This window comes from Augochlora pura, chromosome 1 (genome assembly GCF_028453695.1).
Source record: "Augochlora pura isolate Apur16 chromosome 1, APUR_v2.2.1, whole genome shotgun sequence".
NCBI classification, from domain to species: Eukaryota; Metazoa; Arthropoda; class Insecta; order Hymenoptera; family Halictidae; genus Augochlora; species Augochlora pura.
Window position 1 is genome coordinate 9,125,992 of NC_135772.1, and position 17,514 is coordinate 9,143,505.

Sequence of the window (17,514 nt, forward strand, 5' to 3'; positions counted from 1 at the left end):
TATTGATGGATCCTTGTATGCGACTCGATTTTAAAAGATCTTTCATTTGATTTTATGTTCAGTACATACTTGAAAAACACTTCAATTTTATACTTTTATCTATAAACTATTAGTTTTTTAGAAAAAAACCATCGATATGAATTTTTTTTTAAATAAACTATTAATGTTATAATGTGCAACAAGCATTTTCATATAAATAACAATAGAATGTTTTGACTAAGCTCGTGAGAATATCATGAACTTTCAAGTGAAAGGATGCTTTTAGTTACAAAAAAAAGATCGCCTCACGTTTACAGCGGCATACTACATTTGCAGTGTTCCTACAATGATAGTACGCAAATAATACTTACGTGACAGTATAACATATTGTGATCTTCTTTATAACGAAAAAGAAGGGAAAAATTATAAGCTACAAATTACTATTCAAAGTATATTCGTGTCAATTAAACAAACATGGTTATAGATATATAAAATTTATTGCGCATTTCGACATATACATATATTTTTATAAAAGTTGGAATAAGATAACAATGAAGGAGATAAGGTATCTTTTATGTAGTATTGATTTTTTCAATTTTATCTGTTATACAAAATTTCATTTCTAGATCCATAGTTTATCTTAATTGTCTTAAAATTAAACTTTTAAAAAATAGACTTTATTACATAATTACTATGAGTAATTAATTTTCGTTGTAACAAATGTGCTCCTAGTGTGTATCCATTACGTTATTTTTTTACAAATTTTCGAAGCAACTTCTAATATTATATGTTTCCCCATTAAATCAAATTTGAAGACATACAAAATCACCAAGTCATTGTATAAGAGCAGATAGAGATATCTATGCAGTTTAGAGCAACCATATAAAGTTAATGTTTCCTTTGAAAACGAAGTGTGAATAACACGTTTTAATCAACAGCATCTTCTTTTGATACACTGAATGGCTCTGCAATGACTTCTGCTCCACTATCAGCAATTACAACATCCTTGGTTGGTTTATCTCGAGTATCAGTACTCACATTTTCAATTTTTCGTACCACATCCTATAAAATCATTTGCTTATAAATATATAAAGTAATATAATCTTAAATAAGTAAATACAATTTTATATGAAGATATTTGGAAATCTCTTAAGGTCACTATAACATACCATTCCTTTGATTACTTTGCCAAAGACAACATGTCTACCATCAAGCCATGGAGTTTGATTCACGGTAATGAAAAATTGAGATCCATTGGTGTCTTTTCCAGCATTTGCCATAGACAACCAACCAGCACCATAATGCTTCAATTTGAAGTTTTCATCTTCAAAACGATTTCCATAAATGCTGTGTCCTAAAAAGAAATATTTAATTACATTGTGATAAAAAATGGATATTAAATTGTACCGTCTGGGCCTTATGATAAAATAAAAATATACCTCCTGTTCCATCTCCCCTTGTAAAGTCTCCTCCTTGAATCATAAATTCACGAATAACTCTGTGGAATTTGCTTCCCTTATATCCTTCTCCTTGAGGTTTTTTAGCCAATTCTATGAAATTCTTAACTGTTTTTGGTACAGTCTTTCCAAAAAGACCAATTTCAACTCTCCCTATAGGTTCCCCATCAACGGTAATGTCGAACCAAACCTGTGTGTACAAATTGATTAATTTGTTTCATATTGTAAGAGTTATTTTCCATAGGTTCTTCTTACTCTACTTTCTCATATTTTTCGTAATTAATATATTATAAGTTACAAGAACGTAAGTTTGATATATTATTTTTTAATACAAAATCTAAGACATATATTGCTTTATAGTAATAAATTTCGTTTAATTCAGAGAACTTTATTTTTTATCTACTTTGTACGAAAATCGAAGTTCTTTGTGCTACGTCCATTATATTGTGCTATGTGATTTATTTACCTTATCCGTTACTTTCGGACCCTTTTTGTCGTCAGCATTGCTACTCGAACAGAAGACTGATACCGCGAGACCCACTAATAAAAGTAATCTCATTGTTTATTAACAAGATTTTAATTTAACAAGAAACAACCGGACAAAGGCAACCGGACGACTGCGCTCTGTCAGAATGGAACACAGTTGGAAAGTGAATCCTTCGCGCAGGCGTACACGTTAGAAATGTGTGATCTGTTGATTGGTTAGATTACATTCACTTCGCGCAGTAACGTACAAACAATTTTTATAAGCGTAAAATCTGTACATATTTACATATATATATTCTGATTATTACAATAGAATACATTAATGTTTCTTTGAAAGAGCTTTGTAGAAATATTTAGAGCTAAAAAAATTCAACTAAAGAAATAGATAAGTTACATCATGAGTAAAGTCAATAAATCAAAATAACAAATACTACATTTTGTTTTTTTTCTAATATTTGGCATTATATGTATAATATGTTGACGTAAATAACGAGTATGTGCAAACAAATTGTCGTATTTTCTTATTGTATACTTCTTTCAGGATATATGAATTGCTATCAAAGTTGGAGTGTAATTGATGCGGAAAAAAATGGTATATTTTTTAAAGAAAAATTGATTTATACTGTGCTTCATACCGACAGTAATTCATTGTTTTCTATTATTCACTCATTTTGATGTACAAATAAATCATGATGACTATTATTATAAAAAACATTCTATTTGATTGTCATAATAACAAAAATAATTTTCGGTTCAAAGCTAAAGTATTTGCAATATTTAAAGTTTAATATGTTCAACATCGTATCCAAGATGCATACACTGAAATGAATAAAACGGTTAGTCTATTCTCATACAATCTAAATCTAAAGGATGTCTTTTCATCACCGTTGTGTCCATTACTACAATTTGTGGTTCGTTTTTGTTCGGTCATTGCACGATTCAGTCAGTACATACATACATATTAAACTATATAAAGACGACAAATGCAATTGGAAATGCAGTAAGAAAAGAAATGATTATTAAAATATGGATGTCAATGCAAATTTATATTTTTCTAAGTTCGATGTAATCCGTAAAGTAGTCATAAGGTTCGATTATTTTACAATTTATCATTATATATTAACAATACGACTACAACATAATACAAATTACGTGTTTGCAAAATGATCTAATACAACTAATTTAAAATATAGTAAAAATAAATAAAATTAAAAATATAGTAGATGTATCGAAACGTGATGTTTTTACTATCGGATCTGAAGCGCGCTATTTAAATCTGTATTAGCTGTTACGATGTTTCTACAATTTTTTCTACGTGTTTTTATAACATTTGTAAGCCGTTGATTGACATTGTTTTTTTTTAATACGATTTTTAATAATGCAGTGCTTATTTGGGATTAATAATTTATCCTAAATTGTATTATAAAAGAATATAGAAAAAATACATTCATTAATTCAAAAAATGCTCTTTACTTATGTATATATTTCAGTTTTTCATGCTTACTCTCTAATCGTAGATCATTAACCACTCAAATCTTAACCCTTTATAAAGTCAAGAGATTTTTTGATTTGTATTTTTGCAAATCAGTTTCATGTTTTAAAGTATGCTATATTTTTGGGACATCCTGTAACAATATTATGTATGTTACTAAAATGTTTATTTTTCTACGTTTTGCGGATTAGAAAATTCGTCAAACACTCTGAAGAAACAAGAATGAAAATGATACAAATATAAAAAAATGTTTGCTAGAGACAAAAGTTAATGAACACATGAAATTATAATACTATTCAAAATAGTCAAATTAGTCACAAAATAGAAGTATTTACTTGATTGTAGACCTATTCCAATAGAATGCAGAGAACAATTTTTTCTAATTCTTGTACGCGTCAAACAAAAATACATACATATTTACGTAATCACAAATACAAACTCAATGGAAATCCCTTTACGACCTGACTCTTGCGAAGCTTACTTCAAGTGATAAGTGAAGCCAACCGGTGTCGCGTGTACATTTATTACAAATAAACAGAAATTATTTTGTAACGTTTCGAAAAACTGTCACGGAGATTGAAACTAAAAAGGCGTGTATTTTATGTGGATATTATTGTTAAAGGATTACAATCATTTTATTATTTCACAGTAAATGGCAATAGTAATATTATTGTATATGTTTAATTATTTCAATTATCGAAATGATAATGCATTTTTGTGTTGCTTATGAAATATTCAGTACATGTCTTATCGATAATAAAACAAATTTTATTATTGTAATCTGCTCAGAGTTCCTGTTAGTATACTTTATAAATTTAAAAATAACATGGTATTGTTTTCAGTAAATGTTACACATAATTGGTTTGCTAACTAAACCTTTCAAAATGATATAATAATTTACTTTTATTTGTATTTAGATTTTAAAGATGAAAGATGATACAGATTCCAATATTACTACAACAAAGGCAACATTAAATGATCATCCTCCTGAAGAATGGATAGATATTTTAGGGAATCGACAACTTAGAAAAAAAGTAGTGAAACAAGGGAAAAATGGCACTCGACCAGTTAGGTCTGAAATATGTACATTAAAAATTATTGGCAAGTTAACAGACGGTACAGTTGTCGAAGAGTATGAGGATCTTAAAATTCAATTAGGTGATGTTGAAGTAATTCAGGTAATTATATTAAAAGATCAATCCACAAAAAATTTATTCAGTAAAAGACTATAATAATTTAAAGATAAGTCTATTATGACATTATTGTTGTATGGTTTATTATATTTTCTACTAGGGATTAGATCTAGCTATTGCTCTTATGGATACAAATGAAGTTGCTGAAATTGAAGTAGACCCAAGATTTGCTTATGGTCAGTTAGGCAAATTACCAACTATACCACCTAATGCAACTATTTTATATACAGTTGAATTAAAATCTATTGAAATGCAAGAGGAAATAGAAACGCTTAGCATTAAGCAGCGGAAAGAAATTGGGTAAGTAGTTCCACTTCAATTATTGAATTGTATTTATGCAGTTTTATATTTTTATATTCAAATGTTAATGAAACAAAATGAAATGAAACTTCTATTTCTGTGCCAACAATTGCAGCAATTATTAAGTACATCAGATTTCACAATCTATTAATTGTTAGTAATTTATTCTTTTAAAGGAATAAAAAACGAGAACGTGGAAATTGGTGGTTTGATCGAGATGAACCAATGCTTGCTATACAATGTTACAGAAGAGCATTAGAATTTTTAATACCAGCTGAAAATCGTTCTTCGTATCATACCGAAATAGACGATTCTGCTACAGATGCAGAGTTGCAAGCATTGCTGGAAGATTCTATGAAGGTATATAATAATTTAGCAGCTGCGCAAATGAAGACGCAAGCATATGATGCAGCATTGAAAAGCGTAGAAAGTGTTTTAAGTTGCCAACCACAAAATGTAAAAGCACTTTTCAGAAAAGGTATTATTACTAACTGTTTAAACGTGCACATTATAAATTGTGTAATACAAATGCTTATATGCACATATTTGTAGGAAAAATTTTGCACTACAAAGGAGAACACACATTAGCATATCAGACATTACTTCAGATATTGAAACTAGTACCCGAAACAAAGGCTGTTCAAATGGAATTAGCTATCTTGAAAGGAAAAATTACTAAAGATGCTCAACATGAAAAAAATTTGTACCGCAAAATGTTTGGTACACACAAAAATTCTAATACATCCACAAAAAATGTAAAGAAAGGAACTGAAAGTAAAACTATATCATATGTTTCATGGAGTATAATGGGTGGAACAACTGCAGCGATAGCAGGATTCCTTTTATATAGATTCATTTTGTGAAACAAGATAAAGAATAAATAAAATGTAGAAATCGAATGGGACGTATTGTAAAATATACTAATACACAATTAAACATTGTTAATTAATTATGTTCATAAAAGTATGAATGTAAAAACGTACACAAAAGAAATATTTATAATTGTAAGTGTGTACATGTTGTGAGTAATGTATACTTCTTGTAAATCAAATTTCTGTACCTTTTTGTCGATAATATATACTTTTTAGTAGAAGATTGTTTAGAATTTCACTAGTGAAATATTATTTATGCTTGCAATTAAATAATAAATTTTTTGGATTTAAAGCGGAATGCAACATTTTTAATTAAATATGAAAAAGAATTGCATAATAATTATAGGTTTCTAAATACTGGTTCAATTTCAACCATTAAGAACTGTCATAAATTATCACATTTTTTCAAATCATTATTTTGTTATTATTTACACTTACAATAAATCTTGGTCGTCTTAGATAAACATCGATACGATATATACATTTCTAAGTTATAATATTTATGTAAAAAAGGTGTAAAAACAATTTAGAAGGTAAATAACTATTTTCTGTAACTCTATTAACACGTTGACGACGGCTTGACCCACCTGTAGGTCATACCTGTCAGACCCGTGGGCTGCGTACATTTATTTATTTTGCTTGCATTTCACAAAATAGATACTATAAAATAGGTTTATGTTATTTTATCTGAACATTATAAACAGATATTCAATAGTAAAAACATAGAAATTCAATATTATAAACGCAACATAATTATTTAATTTTTGTAAATTTCGGGCGCCGACTCACAGAGAAAATCGTGAATATCGGTGCCGGCGTCGACGTGTTAAAGATTTAGAAACGATGGAAATGATTGATTTAAGTAATTATCTATTGGCGTCGTATCTACTTTGTTAATATTGGAATCTACAAAAAGTGACGTTCCCTCGACAGTTCCAAACAATAATTCCGAATAATTTGAATTTTCGAAAAATGGTTGATCTGTATTTAAAATTTCATGATGAAATTCCAGATCTTGATAATTATTAAGATTCAATATTTCATTAGAATTTGTTTCAAACTGATCTATAAGGTCACTCATTGTCGATGTTTTTGGGCTGGTAACTTCTACTGTAACAATTTGTCCCGCATTAATATCTACTAATGACAGAACTTGAGGAACAGAATCAGTAGTAGTTAATAAATTTGAGAGTTCTAATGATAAAATTGGGTTTTCGCAAAGATCATGAGAGTCTGGCACTGTTTGTAATTCGAACCTTGAATCAATATGTTCATTAATGATATTCGTTCTTGTGGTAGAGAAAATTTTATCACTTGTAGTTATATCGAAGTTTTCTGTAACTTTTAATTTTTTTGGCTTCAGTTTTTTCGGTATTTCTGGCACTGGAACAAGATGACCATCTTCTGTTTTCATGAGTTTTACAACCTGTTGAATATGATACATATCATGAATATATATTTCATTTAAATATCTTAAAGAATTACTACAAGATAGACGATTAAAGTTGATTGGATTCACCTTCTTTTTCTTTACAGACACGATTCTATGACAAGTTTCCATATGACGAGTGAGGTGATGTGATCTCTTAAAAGCAGTACTACATTGCATACAAACAAACGGTCGATGTTGTTGATGAGATAGTTTGTGTCTTTTCAATAAACTATTTCGTTTAAATGTTTTACCACATTCATCACATACAAAGTGTCTTTCTTTGTTATGTACATAAAGTACATGGTCATTAAGAATGCTAATACTAGTAAAAGTTTTACCACACTGTTCACATATAATATTTCTCTGTTCTATGTGTAACTGTTTATGCCTATCCAAATCTGATTTCCTCGCACATTGAAATGCACAGCCATATATGTTACAGATAAACCTTTTATCTCCTTTATGTATACGTCTAATATGTTGATCAAGTGCTCTTTGGGAAATTAAATTTTTGGAACAAACTGAACAGGTAAAAGTACCCGTTATAGATACTTCTTTTTTTATTTTACTAAGATGCAAAGTAGATTCCAAGTGACGGGAATAATCATCTTTTTTAGCAAATGAATGCTTACAATCTGAGCAAAAGTAAATGTCTACAACAAAAAGAATTTCTTATGAATATTGTTTGTACATTCTAAAATTTCTTTAAAATTTCAAAAAACTCACCGCCATTTGAGATTTTATTGTGACTCAACTTTGAAGAATGTACTGTTCTATAATGTTCATGAACTTTCTTTTTAGATGCAAATGTAACGTCACATTTTGAGCATTTGTGAGTATCATGATTCTGTATATGTAGTAGATATGTTTGTTCAATACTGAATGCTTGTAAGCATCTATTACATTTAAATTTCTTTATACAATAGTATTCTTTGTGTTTTTTGTCATCTTCTTCTGGTTTTAACATTTGTCCACAATCTGAACAAACTTTCCCATTTTCATAACTATGCTTTGCTCGATGGCGATTTAATAAAGTACGTTTAGGAAAGCTACGAGGACATGCATCACATGTATGTGGATATTTTGTTACTCTTTCTCCATGTGAACGAAACAAATGTATTTCAAGATGTTTACGTCTCGCAAATTTTGCATTACAATAAGAACAATTATTTTTTTGATGACCCTCCAGATGTCGATCCAAATGTCTCTTGTATCTAAATGTCATTGAACATTGGCTACATGATTCAAGTTGCTTGTTTAATGCATCCAATCCATTAATTTTAATTTTGTTTTCATTATTCACTGTCATAAGTTTAGTTTCAGGATCATTATTTTCATCATTTAAACTTTTATTATCAATCTCTGCTCCATAAACTTTGTCTTTGATCTGAGTAAAAAGATTTTTCTATATTATAATGTTTAAGCTGATTAAATTAATTATTATGGTTACCTGACTTTCCGAATGAAGCAACATTACTTTACAAGTATGATTCTTATTATCTGACATTGTGAAAGAAATTCCGGATGAAGATAACAATAGTTTATCTGAAAATTGTATTATACAATTATAGAATACTTTTTTTGTAGAAATCTAAATTAATCAGCATTTTATAAAATTGTGTTCGCATATAACCTTAAAAAAATGATCACAGATGTCAAAGATTGATATGATTCAAATGAATCCATAAAATTCTTCTCGATTTCACATTAAATTAAAATACATGATACATGTATTGATATATGCACTCTTTTTTAATAGCATCTTAAATACACGTTTGAAATTGACTAACACGATCCATGAAACGTAACTATTCCCCTGTATTCCTATTCTGATTGGTTGTTCAACAGTTGAATGTAAATGCTCTTTAAGTACAGTATTGTTTACAGTAATGGATCCTGCTCCTGCACACTTTTCATGCTCCCTAAGCTGGCTCGCACATCCCCACTATTTTACCGCTCATTCAGCTCTGCGCAGGTACTGTAGAAAGAGAACTAAGTACGATGAAGAAGAACAGAACGAACCCATCGGATTCTATGCGTGGTTGTGTATATGGATAGGACGCAAAGCTTGCTTTGTCGCGCTTGCGGCCTCACTCTTTTCGCGCATATTTTCGGTTGGTGCGCCATCTGAGGCTCGTGCCGTAAAATTCTATTTGTAACGGAACTTCAACTTTGAAATAAATAAAATCTGTTGCGTTCAGTGTATTTGCGAAAATTGCTCAATTTACTTTGAGATAAATATGTTTTGACAAATTCACAGGATCTGGTAATAAATATATATATTTAAATGTATTAGTCCGAGGGAACCATAGAACATAAGTATGATTTCAAATATTGAGAAGACGGAAAATATAAATTTCTTACTGAAAAGAGTTCAATTCAATATCTCGAGGTTGGGTGCTACCTTAATTAACTTGGCACTGACTGTGTTGGTACGCAGTTCTCTTTCTCTAATTCGAGATACTATTTCGTTGTAATATTTAATCGGTACATTTAATCATTGGGTTTTCGATCATTTGGTTATTCGGTCATTTCGCCAATCAATCATTTTGCTAATCGGTTATTTATTTAATCCGTCAATTGTCTAATCGGTTATTTATTTAATCCGTCAATTGGCTAATCAGTTATTTGTATAATCGATCATTTAATTATTCAGTCATTTTGCCAATCGGTCATTTAGCTATTCGGACATTTGCCTATCGGTCAATTAGCTAATTGATCTAATCGATCAATTGGGTATTCGGTCATTTTGATTATTTAAATTGATTATTTAAAACACGGATTTTATTGCAATTGTTTTTGATCAAATTTTCTTGCTATTATTACAGATCCAGAGACTACGTCGACAGATTACGCGAATGGCTGGTTGGTCTTTTTTTCTATTCCTGAACTCTGCACATTCTGAACTGCTCCTACATGCTCTCATCAAGTAGTGAGTCACTATTTAAAGAAATAATTATTTCTATTATGTAGAAATTAATATCTTTTAATGAGTCCAGTGACAAAAGGATTGCCTGGCAATCCTTTGAGTGGTAGTCCGTTTTTTATTTAGGTAAGGTTTTTTTGCTTACCGAGATTTCTTACGTTCGTTTCAAATCTTAATAGTTTTATTTCGTAGTTGCCAAAAGATTGATCTTTTAGAATACGCGTGCGTTTATCATAACACGAATGTTACGAAAATTATATTATTTCATTTACTGCACCAATCTATTGAATAACTGTTTTCCGATTAATTGTATTAGAGATCACGCGCAGAAAAATGTTCCCCGATAAGTAAAACATATTTGCTAAAGTTCAAAATAGAGTGTCTTTTTCTTGTTATGATATTCTTATTAAATATATTTGAACACATCTTTAAATTATTGTTATCAAATCATTAAACATGTTTGAATATACTTTGAAATTATTTTTACGAAATTATTATTAAACGTACTCATTTTTCAACGAATTTGCGTTACTCGGGAGGGTACGAGCAACGATACATGAAACATTATTTAATAATTATAGCGACTGACAATGGTTAGCGTATTGTGCACGACGTAATTTTGCCTCGGTTTTTTAAAATCGTAATTAATTCAAATCGAACGTGTTCCATACAACCTGTGTTTTGCATTTACGTATGTATAGAATATGTATATATAGAATGTACATTTTCTATTTTTATCGGTTGAATAACGGTTTAATAAAAGCTTGCAAGAGTTTTGAAATATAAAAATCTACCAAAATGGTATTTACTGTATTAGAATCTCTTCCGTTAATGTAATTTCAATTAAAATTCGATTAAATCGTAATGATCGTTACGATTGTTAGTCGATTTCAGGAACTAATACTACCTGAAGTAAAAAGTTTCAAGCCTTTTTCGCTAGATGCCTTTAGTGAGCCATATCTCACGAAGTATACGTTGCATCTTGCCATTCTATACGGTGATTTAAAAGGAACATAATGCTTCAGAAAATTGTGTAACAGTTTTTTTTTTAGTGATTCCAGTTGTGTGTTAGAGTGTTCCAAAATGGAGGTAAAACAAGAGAAAATTCGATACATTCTTTAATACCACTACTACCAAGTGGGAAAAGGCAGAGCAAGCGGCCAAAAAAATTTATGCTCTTTATGGATCCAATACAGTATCGAATGCAACAGCAAAGCGGTGGTTTCAACGCTTCCGTCCTGGTAATATGGACGTCGAAGATGAGACGCGTTCTGGTAGGCCACTCGTCGAAAATGTTGCTAAAATTATGGAAATCATCGAGTTAGACCGGCATGGGAGCACTTATTCCATTGCTCAGAAAGTGAAGATTAACCAGAAAACTGTTTGGAACCATTTGCATAAGGCTTGTCTCAAGAAGAAGCTCGATGTATGAGTGCCAAACGAATTGATGCAAAAGAACCTTTTGGAGTGAATTGATGCCTGCGGTTCTTTGCAGAAGCGTAACGAAATCGATCCATTTTTTAAGCGCATGGTGACTGGGGATGAAAAATAGGTCACATATGAGAACAACAAGCGAAGAATATCGTGGTCCAAACGTGGTGAGCCGGCAGAAACGATCGCCAAGTCCGGATTAACGGTCAAGAAGATTTTACTGTGTGTTTGGTGGGATTGGAAGGGAATCTTCCACTATGAGCTGCTCCCATCGGACCAATCACTCAATTCGGACAGATACTGTCAACAACTGACCAGATTGAAACAAGCGATCGACGAGAAGCGTCCAGAATTGGCCAATAGGAATGGTTTTGTTTTCCATCAAGACAACGCCAGGCCGCACACATTTTTAATTACGCACCAGAAGCTTCGAGAGCTTGGATGGGAGGTTATATCGCACCCGCTGTATAGCCCAGACCTGGCACCAAGCGATTATCACCTGTTCAAGCATTTGCAAAATTTTCTTGATGGTAAAAAACTGGCCTCAAGAGAAGCTTGTGAAAATAAGCTGGTCAAGCTTTTTACCAATAGGGACAAGGATTTCTTCAATCGCGGAATTATGAAATTGCCTTCAAAATAGACAAAAGTTCCCGAACAAAATAGCGCATATTTGACTAAATCAGATCATTCTAACCTTGTTAATTTCATCGTCGAAATAAAGAGAAAAAAGGCTCAGAACTTTTTACTTCATCTAATATGTACCTTAGCTGTGAATAAATGTAATCATGTTGGGGTGTTAGAGGCGTCCCGAGACGTTCTCCGCAGGGTATAGCTCCTTAGCGTATGGGTGACAATCGTGAAGCTAGTGTGTGGTATGATAGCTTTGCTACCTTGTGCTGGGGTTGACTGTGTTGTTCTCTTTTCAGGTATGCCGCGATTCGCAACAGCCAGTTGCGAATTATACCGGTGAATTGCCAGTCACCGGTAGGGCTCGAAGAAATCGGTTCAAACATTATTCGAACAGTGGATGACGTTCTATGGCGGTTCAAATCGACCCTTTGAAGATTCTCTTAACTGTGTTGTAGCGTTGAATATGGGCATGTCGATTGCCCAAATACATTTTTGAGAATTCTGTGAGTTAACAAATTTTATTATTTGAAGCTTCTTTAAAACTCGAATTTCGCGCCTCGTGTCTCTGATGGCGCTAAATGGATGGATGCGCGAAAGGAGTAAGCAAGCTACATTGTTCGTTGCTGCGACTTGTTTCATGTGTAGTTGTGTGTTAATTTCATGCTCTCTTGCTCACTCGCTGTTTTCCCTCTTTTCCTTTAACTGTGAGGGCAGCACTGTCTTACCAGTAATTTGCCAACCATACAGAGCAAAGAAAATTTCTATATTAACTCTTGCTAACGGATCGAGTTGTGGCCTCCTGTATACGAATAGAACTCATTATTGTATATAACAGTGTAAGAAAAAATTTTTTAATTCAAATTTATATTATGTTGTATTGTAAATGCAAGTTTATTTTGTGAGTTTAAAAGAAAACATTTTACAAGGACATACGTAAATGTAGGTGAATTCTATATTCTTCTTCTACTTAACATTACTAAATGGTCAATGGCCATATTTAAATTAATCCCGAATTTTCTGATTTTGCCACATCGAGTCGCAAACACATTATACTAGAAGTCTACAAGTGGTTGCAATTCCGTACTCTTAGACTATATTGTGCATATTGAAATGAATTATAATAGACCATAGTAGACAAGATGAATAAATGTTTTTAAAATTAAGTTTTAAGTTAGTAAAATAGAATAATATATAATAATATAATAATAATAACAACAATAACAACAACAACAACAATAATATAATAATAATAATATATTATTATTATAATATCTCATCTGTGGCACAGATATATTTTGATAATAGGGGAACTCTTGGGTTCGAAATCGTGTTGAGGTGGTACCAAACATGTCAGGTCCCTGCAATTTATGTAGTCTGACTCGTGTACAATTTAGTGCATCCAAACCCGGAACATAGAGATTCTTATATCCCATATGTATTAATAAATATGTAACAATAACTTCCGAATACATAATAAGCAGTTCTTCAAATTGTGTATATTGAGCTCCTGACAAAAACATTGTTCACCACAGAAGTGCAGTGCACGTAAAGATTTCTATGTTGGTAGCTATATAACGTTCGATGGAAAATATGTATAATTTAAAAAGAAGTGATAAATAACGTTCTTGTTAATTGTCGTACATTATCATGAAAAATTATTGAAGTTATTTTTTCTTGAACACGCCTAAAGTCGAATTATGCAGTGTGGTATTGAACGTAGGAATCTGTGTCCTGTTAATTGAGGAGTTAATGTTACAGCTGGATTAGGGTAAGGCAGAGTGATCTATTAACTTTTTTATTATGATATACTTCTCTGTATATGCATAATAACAAAAAAAATAAATTTCATGCGTATAGGTGCGCTATATGATTATTCACAAAGTAAATGTGAATGTAATTAAATATAAAGAGAAAAATTTTAAATTATTAATGAGAAGTAAATTTAATTAAACGAGTTTTTAGGAATTAGTGAGCGTATATACATGCCTTTTGTATATATTCATGGATTTGAAAGTGGCTTGATAGTGGCTTCCGTGAATGTTTCGTGCTTTACTCAATTGTTTTATTAATTATTAAAGTGAACTATTAAAGTGAAAGTGTGTATGTACAATACACTAAGAAAAGAATGTATGTAATTAATACTATATATAGATGTACGGAAAAAATATATATTAAGAAAAAATGGTAATTTAGTTGTGAAAAACTTTATTTGCGCAAAATCCAGCCGTGCTTAAGAGGTTAAGACTGAGAATGAGAATAAAAAGTCTCTTGCTCCAACTATTTATATGTGTTTTCCAAAAAGGCCGCGCCTTTTTGGCGGCTTGCGGGTGGTAACTTTCTCTACCCAGTTTTGGCGGGGGAGAAAGGTATTACCCCGATTGCTTTGTTGGGCTGCGCTGGCCGTGCGGCCGATTAGCGGAACGCGGCCGGCGACGTTTCGTCAGCTAGGTCTGCTGTGCACGTGAAAGTAATAAAAAGTAAAGACATAAACAAATAAAGCCATTTCTGTACTTGCAAACGTCGAGGAAGGTTTTTTCCCGCCAAATCCTTGGCATCTGCAAGCGGACGGTTCGAATGGTTATTACGGTCGCCGACCGTGTGCCGCTACCGATCGATAAAAAGAAAATTGGAAACGTACAAAAACTGTTCCCTACTGTCCTAGATCAATATTGTCTTGAGGCATGGTACGTAAAGTGTTAAGTGTTACATGGGATATTAGAAACGCGTAAATTTGTTTCGCGTTCTCTCTACAAGGCAATATTTGCCACGAGTCAAGAGAGTGTTAAACATGAAATTGTTTTGTCCGTTATGTCAGGTTATGTCAGATTATGTTTTGTCCGTGTTAACGACTTATACATTTGTAACAATGTCGGAGGCGTAGGAAGCATGGCTTCTCCTACGATGTACAACTTCCCCCGATCAGACAAATTCAGAAAAGATTAGTACAAATTGCAGAGGAGACTTTGCTCTTTAAAATACGCTGATTTTCATTGTTGTACGATTTTGTTGAAGCGAGTGAAGATATTTCGAATGTAAAGAATTTTTAACACGCATGTTACATTAACAAACAAGCGCTGCTCGTGAAAATCAATGCATAGATCACAAGTTGCGGTCAAGTTTTTACAATAAAACGACAATACGCAAGAGTAACGAACTATTCAAGGCCGCGCGCGTCTTGTAACAATTCGAACCAGGCGTTATTGTAATGCCAATTTTCTCTCTGTTTGCTTGCATAATAATCGTAAAGTCCGGATTAGTGCCGTTGAACCAGGAGCGTTATTCTTTCCAAAGCGCACACCAATCAACATAAAATTACTATTATGAATGAGGAGATGTGTAAACCATCCACCGAGTGTTAACGAATTCCGTTGCTTCCTTTGTTATAGGCCTTTTTGTTTTTGGCCTGTTATAGATGGCACTACACAATGTAAACAGAGCAGTAGATGCATTAACTATCGAATTAAACGATTTAAAGATTCATTAAATAATATGAACAAATTTTACGTACGTATTTTCAAAATGAAGTAGTCACAATTACTGTTGTGTTGTTATTAAAGAATATTATTTATTTAGAGGATCATGGGGACCGAATCAGTTTATCATTTTGCTTCAAATAGATTTCTCTGGTATTAGCGAAATATAATGTAATTTTATTTTAATCCATATTTTGACTAAAGGTTTTAGTATTTTACATATACTTAGATTCTATTAAATGTAAGTCATTATACCGTCCACTAATTGTTCGCAACGGATTCGTAAAAGCGATCTAGAGACTCTCGAACTATACACAGTCGATCCATTTATAGGATGGTATACGAATAGATGTCCTGTTTTCATACGAGTCTGGACTGCCGGGTCCGTGGATCGACCGGCGACGTTCGGTGAGATACGAAATAATAATCGCGTATAATGGAGAACATTACACGGTTGACGCAATTTTATAAAACTATTGATTTTCAAGCGCGCCCGTGACGTAACGTCGCGTCGCTTCGCGCCGTTAGATAACGGTGCACAACCGTTTGCGCGAGTTGTCATCCGTTTGAACGATGGATTGCATCGAAAGGGAAGAAGAAGAAGAAGTGGTGGAGGTGGCGGCGACGGAGGAGGAAAGACGAGAAAGAAACGGCGGAGGAGAGAAAAGGAAGTAGAAGGATTGCACAATTTGGCGCGTGATCGCAGCCTGCTGGAACGCGCGCGTAGAAACGCGATTTTCACAGTGTGCTCGATTGCCGGCAGTCTAACGATGTTATTATTTATAATGACAATAAGAATCTTTATTAGCCGTCGAACACTCCTCGGTCGTGAATAACTTGACGAGTCTATTGAATAAACGAATTTCTTTTAACATAATATTCTCTGTGTCAGATTCACATTTAGTATTTTTCATAATATTTTATTAGTCTTTTTCCAATGTTGTATGCCCAAATCCGTGCTTGTATATTGCAAGTATACGTAACTTTCTGTAACGAAACCAAAGAAATGCATTCACTTTGTTAGGCCAGCTATAGTCTGGATAACTTAAAACTGTGTCGGGAGTGTAACCAAGTACGAATTTAATTGAAATCGTATACTCAAACTATTGTCGCACTAAATAGTAAGTATAATTTTAGACTGAAAATCTTTATACGAAACAAAAATGTTTCACCTCAGTTCCAGCGAATTGAAATAGAGCAGACAATTCTTTTTCTTAATAGTTTCAATGTAAAACATCTACAGTGTATTAATGAATGCCTAAATAAATATTAAAACGCGGATTCCTTTAACAACACTAATTTGTTCTAAAATTGCTAATTGATTAGTTATTGAATTATAAAACGAATATCATAAATATTGAGGTTTTTATCGATGATCCATATTTTGCTTCTGCAATGCGTCGAATGACGGTGATATCGATTCATAAAGAGAGACAGCCGCCCGGAGTGACAGTCTCTGTCTAATGTTTCCAATCGGTGTATTAATTTTTGTAATTACGTAAGGTTTTTTTTATAGGAAGCAAATGACGGTCTTCCGTTTCTCCGCAAGTACGGAAAATTTCGAAATAATTATTTTAATGAAGGAGTGTACCCAAAGCTGGGAAACGTCGATTGAGAAAGTTGGTGAGAGCCGAATCCGATGAAACATATTCCGCATATTTTGATCGCAAATTTTTGGCCAGTTGCAATTTTAAATTCATAGACTTTTTAAAATATTCAATCGGACCCAACTTTCCAAACGAACGATTCCAGCTTATTAACACAACTTTCATAGCGCGTCTCATTGGGAATTTACCCGAGTCGACGTCAACGAAATCTCCATTTTCAAGCAAACGTGATTTTT

General features: G+C 32.3%; 3 protein-coding genes, 1 long non-coding RNA gene and 1 pseudogene across 8 annotated transcripts; 3 read left to right on the top strand and 2 right to left on the bottom strand.

Moving 5' to 3' along the window:
* Positions 1-457: 457 nt before the first annotated feature.
* On the bottom strand, positions 458-2,090 carry Ppib (peptidylprolyl isomerase B (cyclophilin B)). The gene is made up of 4 exons (XM_078193426.1): positions 1,903-2,090; positions 1,419-1,626; positions 1,149-1,333; positions 458-1,041 (listed from the first exon to the last, which is right to left on the bottom strand). Exons 1-4 carry the CDS (start codon positions 1,993-1,995, stop codon positions 907-909), a joined length of 621 nt encoding a protein of 206 aa, XP_078049552.1. The 5' UTR covers positions 1,996-2,090; the 3' UTR covers positions 458-906.
* An 899-nt stretch (positions 2,091-2,989) lies between these two features.
* On the top strand, positions 2,990-6,000 carry LOC144476276 (peptidyl-prolyl cis-trans isomerase FKBP8). Of its 4 annotated transcripts, none has more exons than XM_078193291.1 (5): positions 2,990-3,010; positions 4,332-4,592; positions 4,708-4,907; positions 5,084-5,385; positions 5,460-6,000. In XM_078193291.1, the coding sequence occupies exons 2-5, from the start codon at positions 4,341-4,343 to the stop codon at positions 5,768-5,770; spliced, it is 1,065 nt and encodes a 354-aa protein (XP_078049417.1). In that variant the 5' UTR covers positions 2,990-3,010; positions 4,332-4,340; the 3' UTR covers positions 5,771-6,000. The 4 variants fall into 4 exon arrangements, with proteins under 4 accessions (XP_078049417.1, XP_078049241.1, XP_078049157.1 ...); XM_078193115.1 differs by lacking the exon at positions 2,990-3,010 and adding an exon at positions 3,871-4,004; XM_078193031.1 differs by lacking the exon at positions 2,990-3,010 and adding an exon at positions 4,017-4,243.
* Positions 6,001-6,116: 116 nt separating this feature from the next.
* LOC144476200 (uncharacterized) lies at positions 6,117-9,283 on the bottom strand. Its single transcript, XM_078192905.1, has 5 exons — positions 8,845-9,283; positions 8,662-8,756; positions 7,938-8,598; positions 7,299-7,864; positions 6,117-7,205 (listed from the first exon to the last, which is right to left on the bottom strand). The coding sequence occupies exons 2-5, from the start codon at positions 8,716-8,718 to the stop codon at positions 6,606-6,608; spliced, it is 1,884 nt and encodes a 627-aa protein (XP_078049031.1). The 5' UTR covers positions 8,719-8,756; positions 8,845-9,283; the 3' UTR covers positions 6,117-6,605.
* A 1,861-nt stretch (positions 9,284-11,144) lies between these two features.
* Positions 11,145-14,275, top strand: LOC144476489 (histone-lysine N-methyltransferase SETMAR-like; annotated as a pseudogene). The gene is made up of 3 exons (XR_013495042.1): positions 11,145-11,411; positions 11,495-12,016; positions 12,495-14,275. The product of XR_013495042.1 is annotated as a histone-lysine N-methyltransferase SETMAR-like (transcript).
* Positions 14,276-14,810: 535 nt separating this feature from the next.
* On the top strand, positions 14,811-16,866 carry LOC144469616 (uncharacterized). Its single transcript, XR_013494022.1, has 3 exons — positions 14,811-14,882; positions 16,005-16,079; positions 16,160-16,866. It is a non-coding gene; the product is annotated as an uncharacterized LOC144469616 (long non-coding RNA).
* The last annotated feature ends 648 nt before the right edge of the window (positions 16,867-17,514 follow it).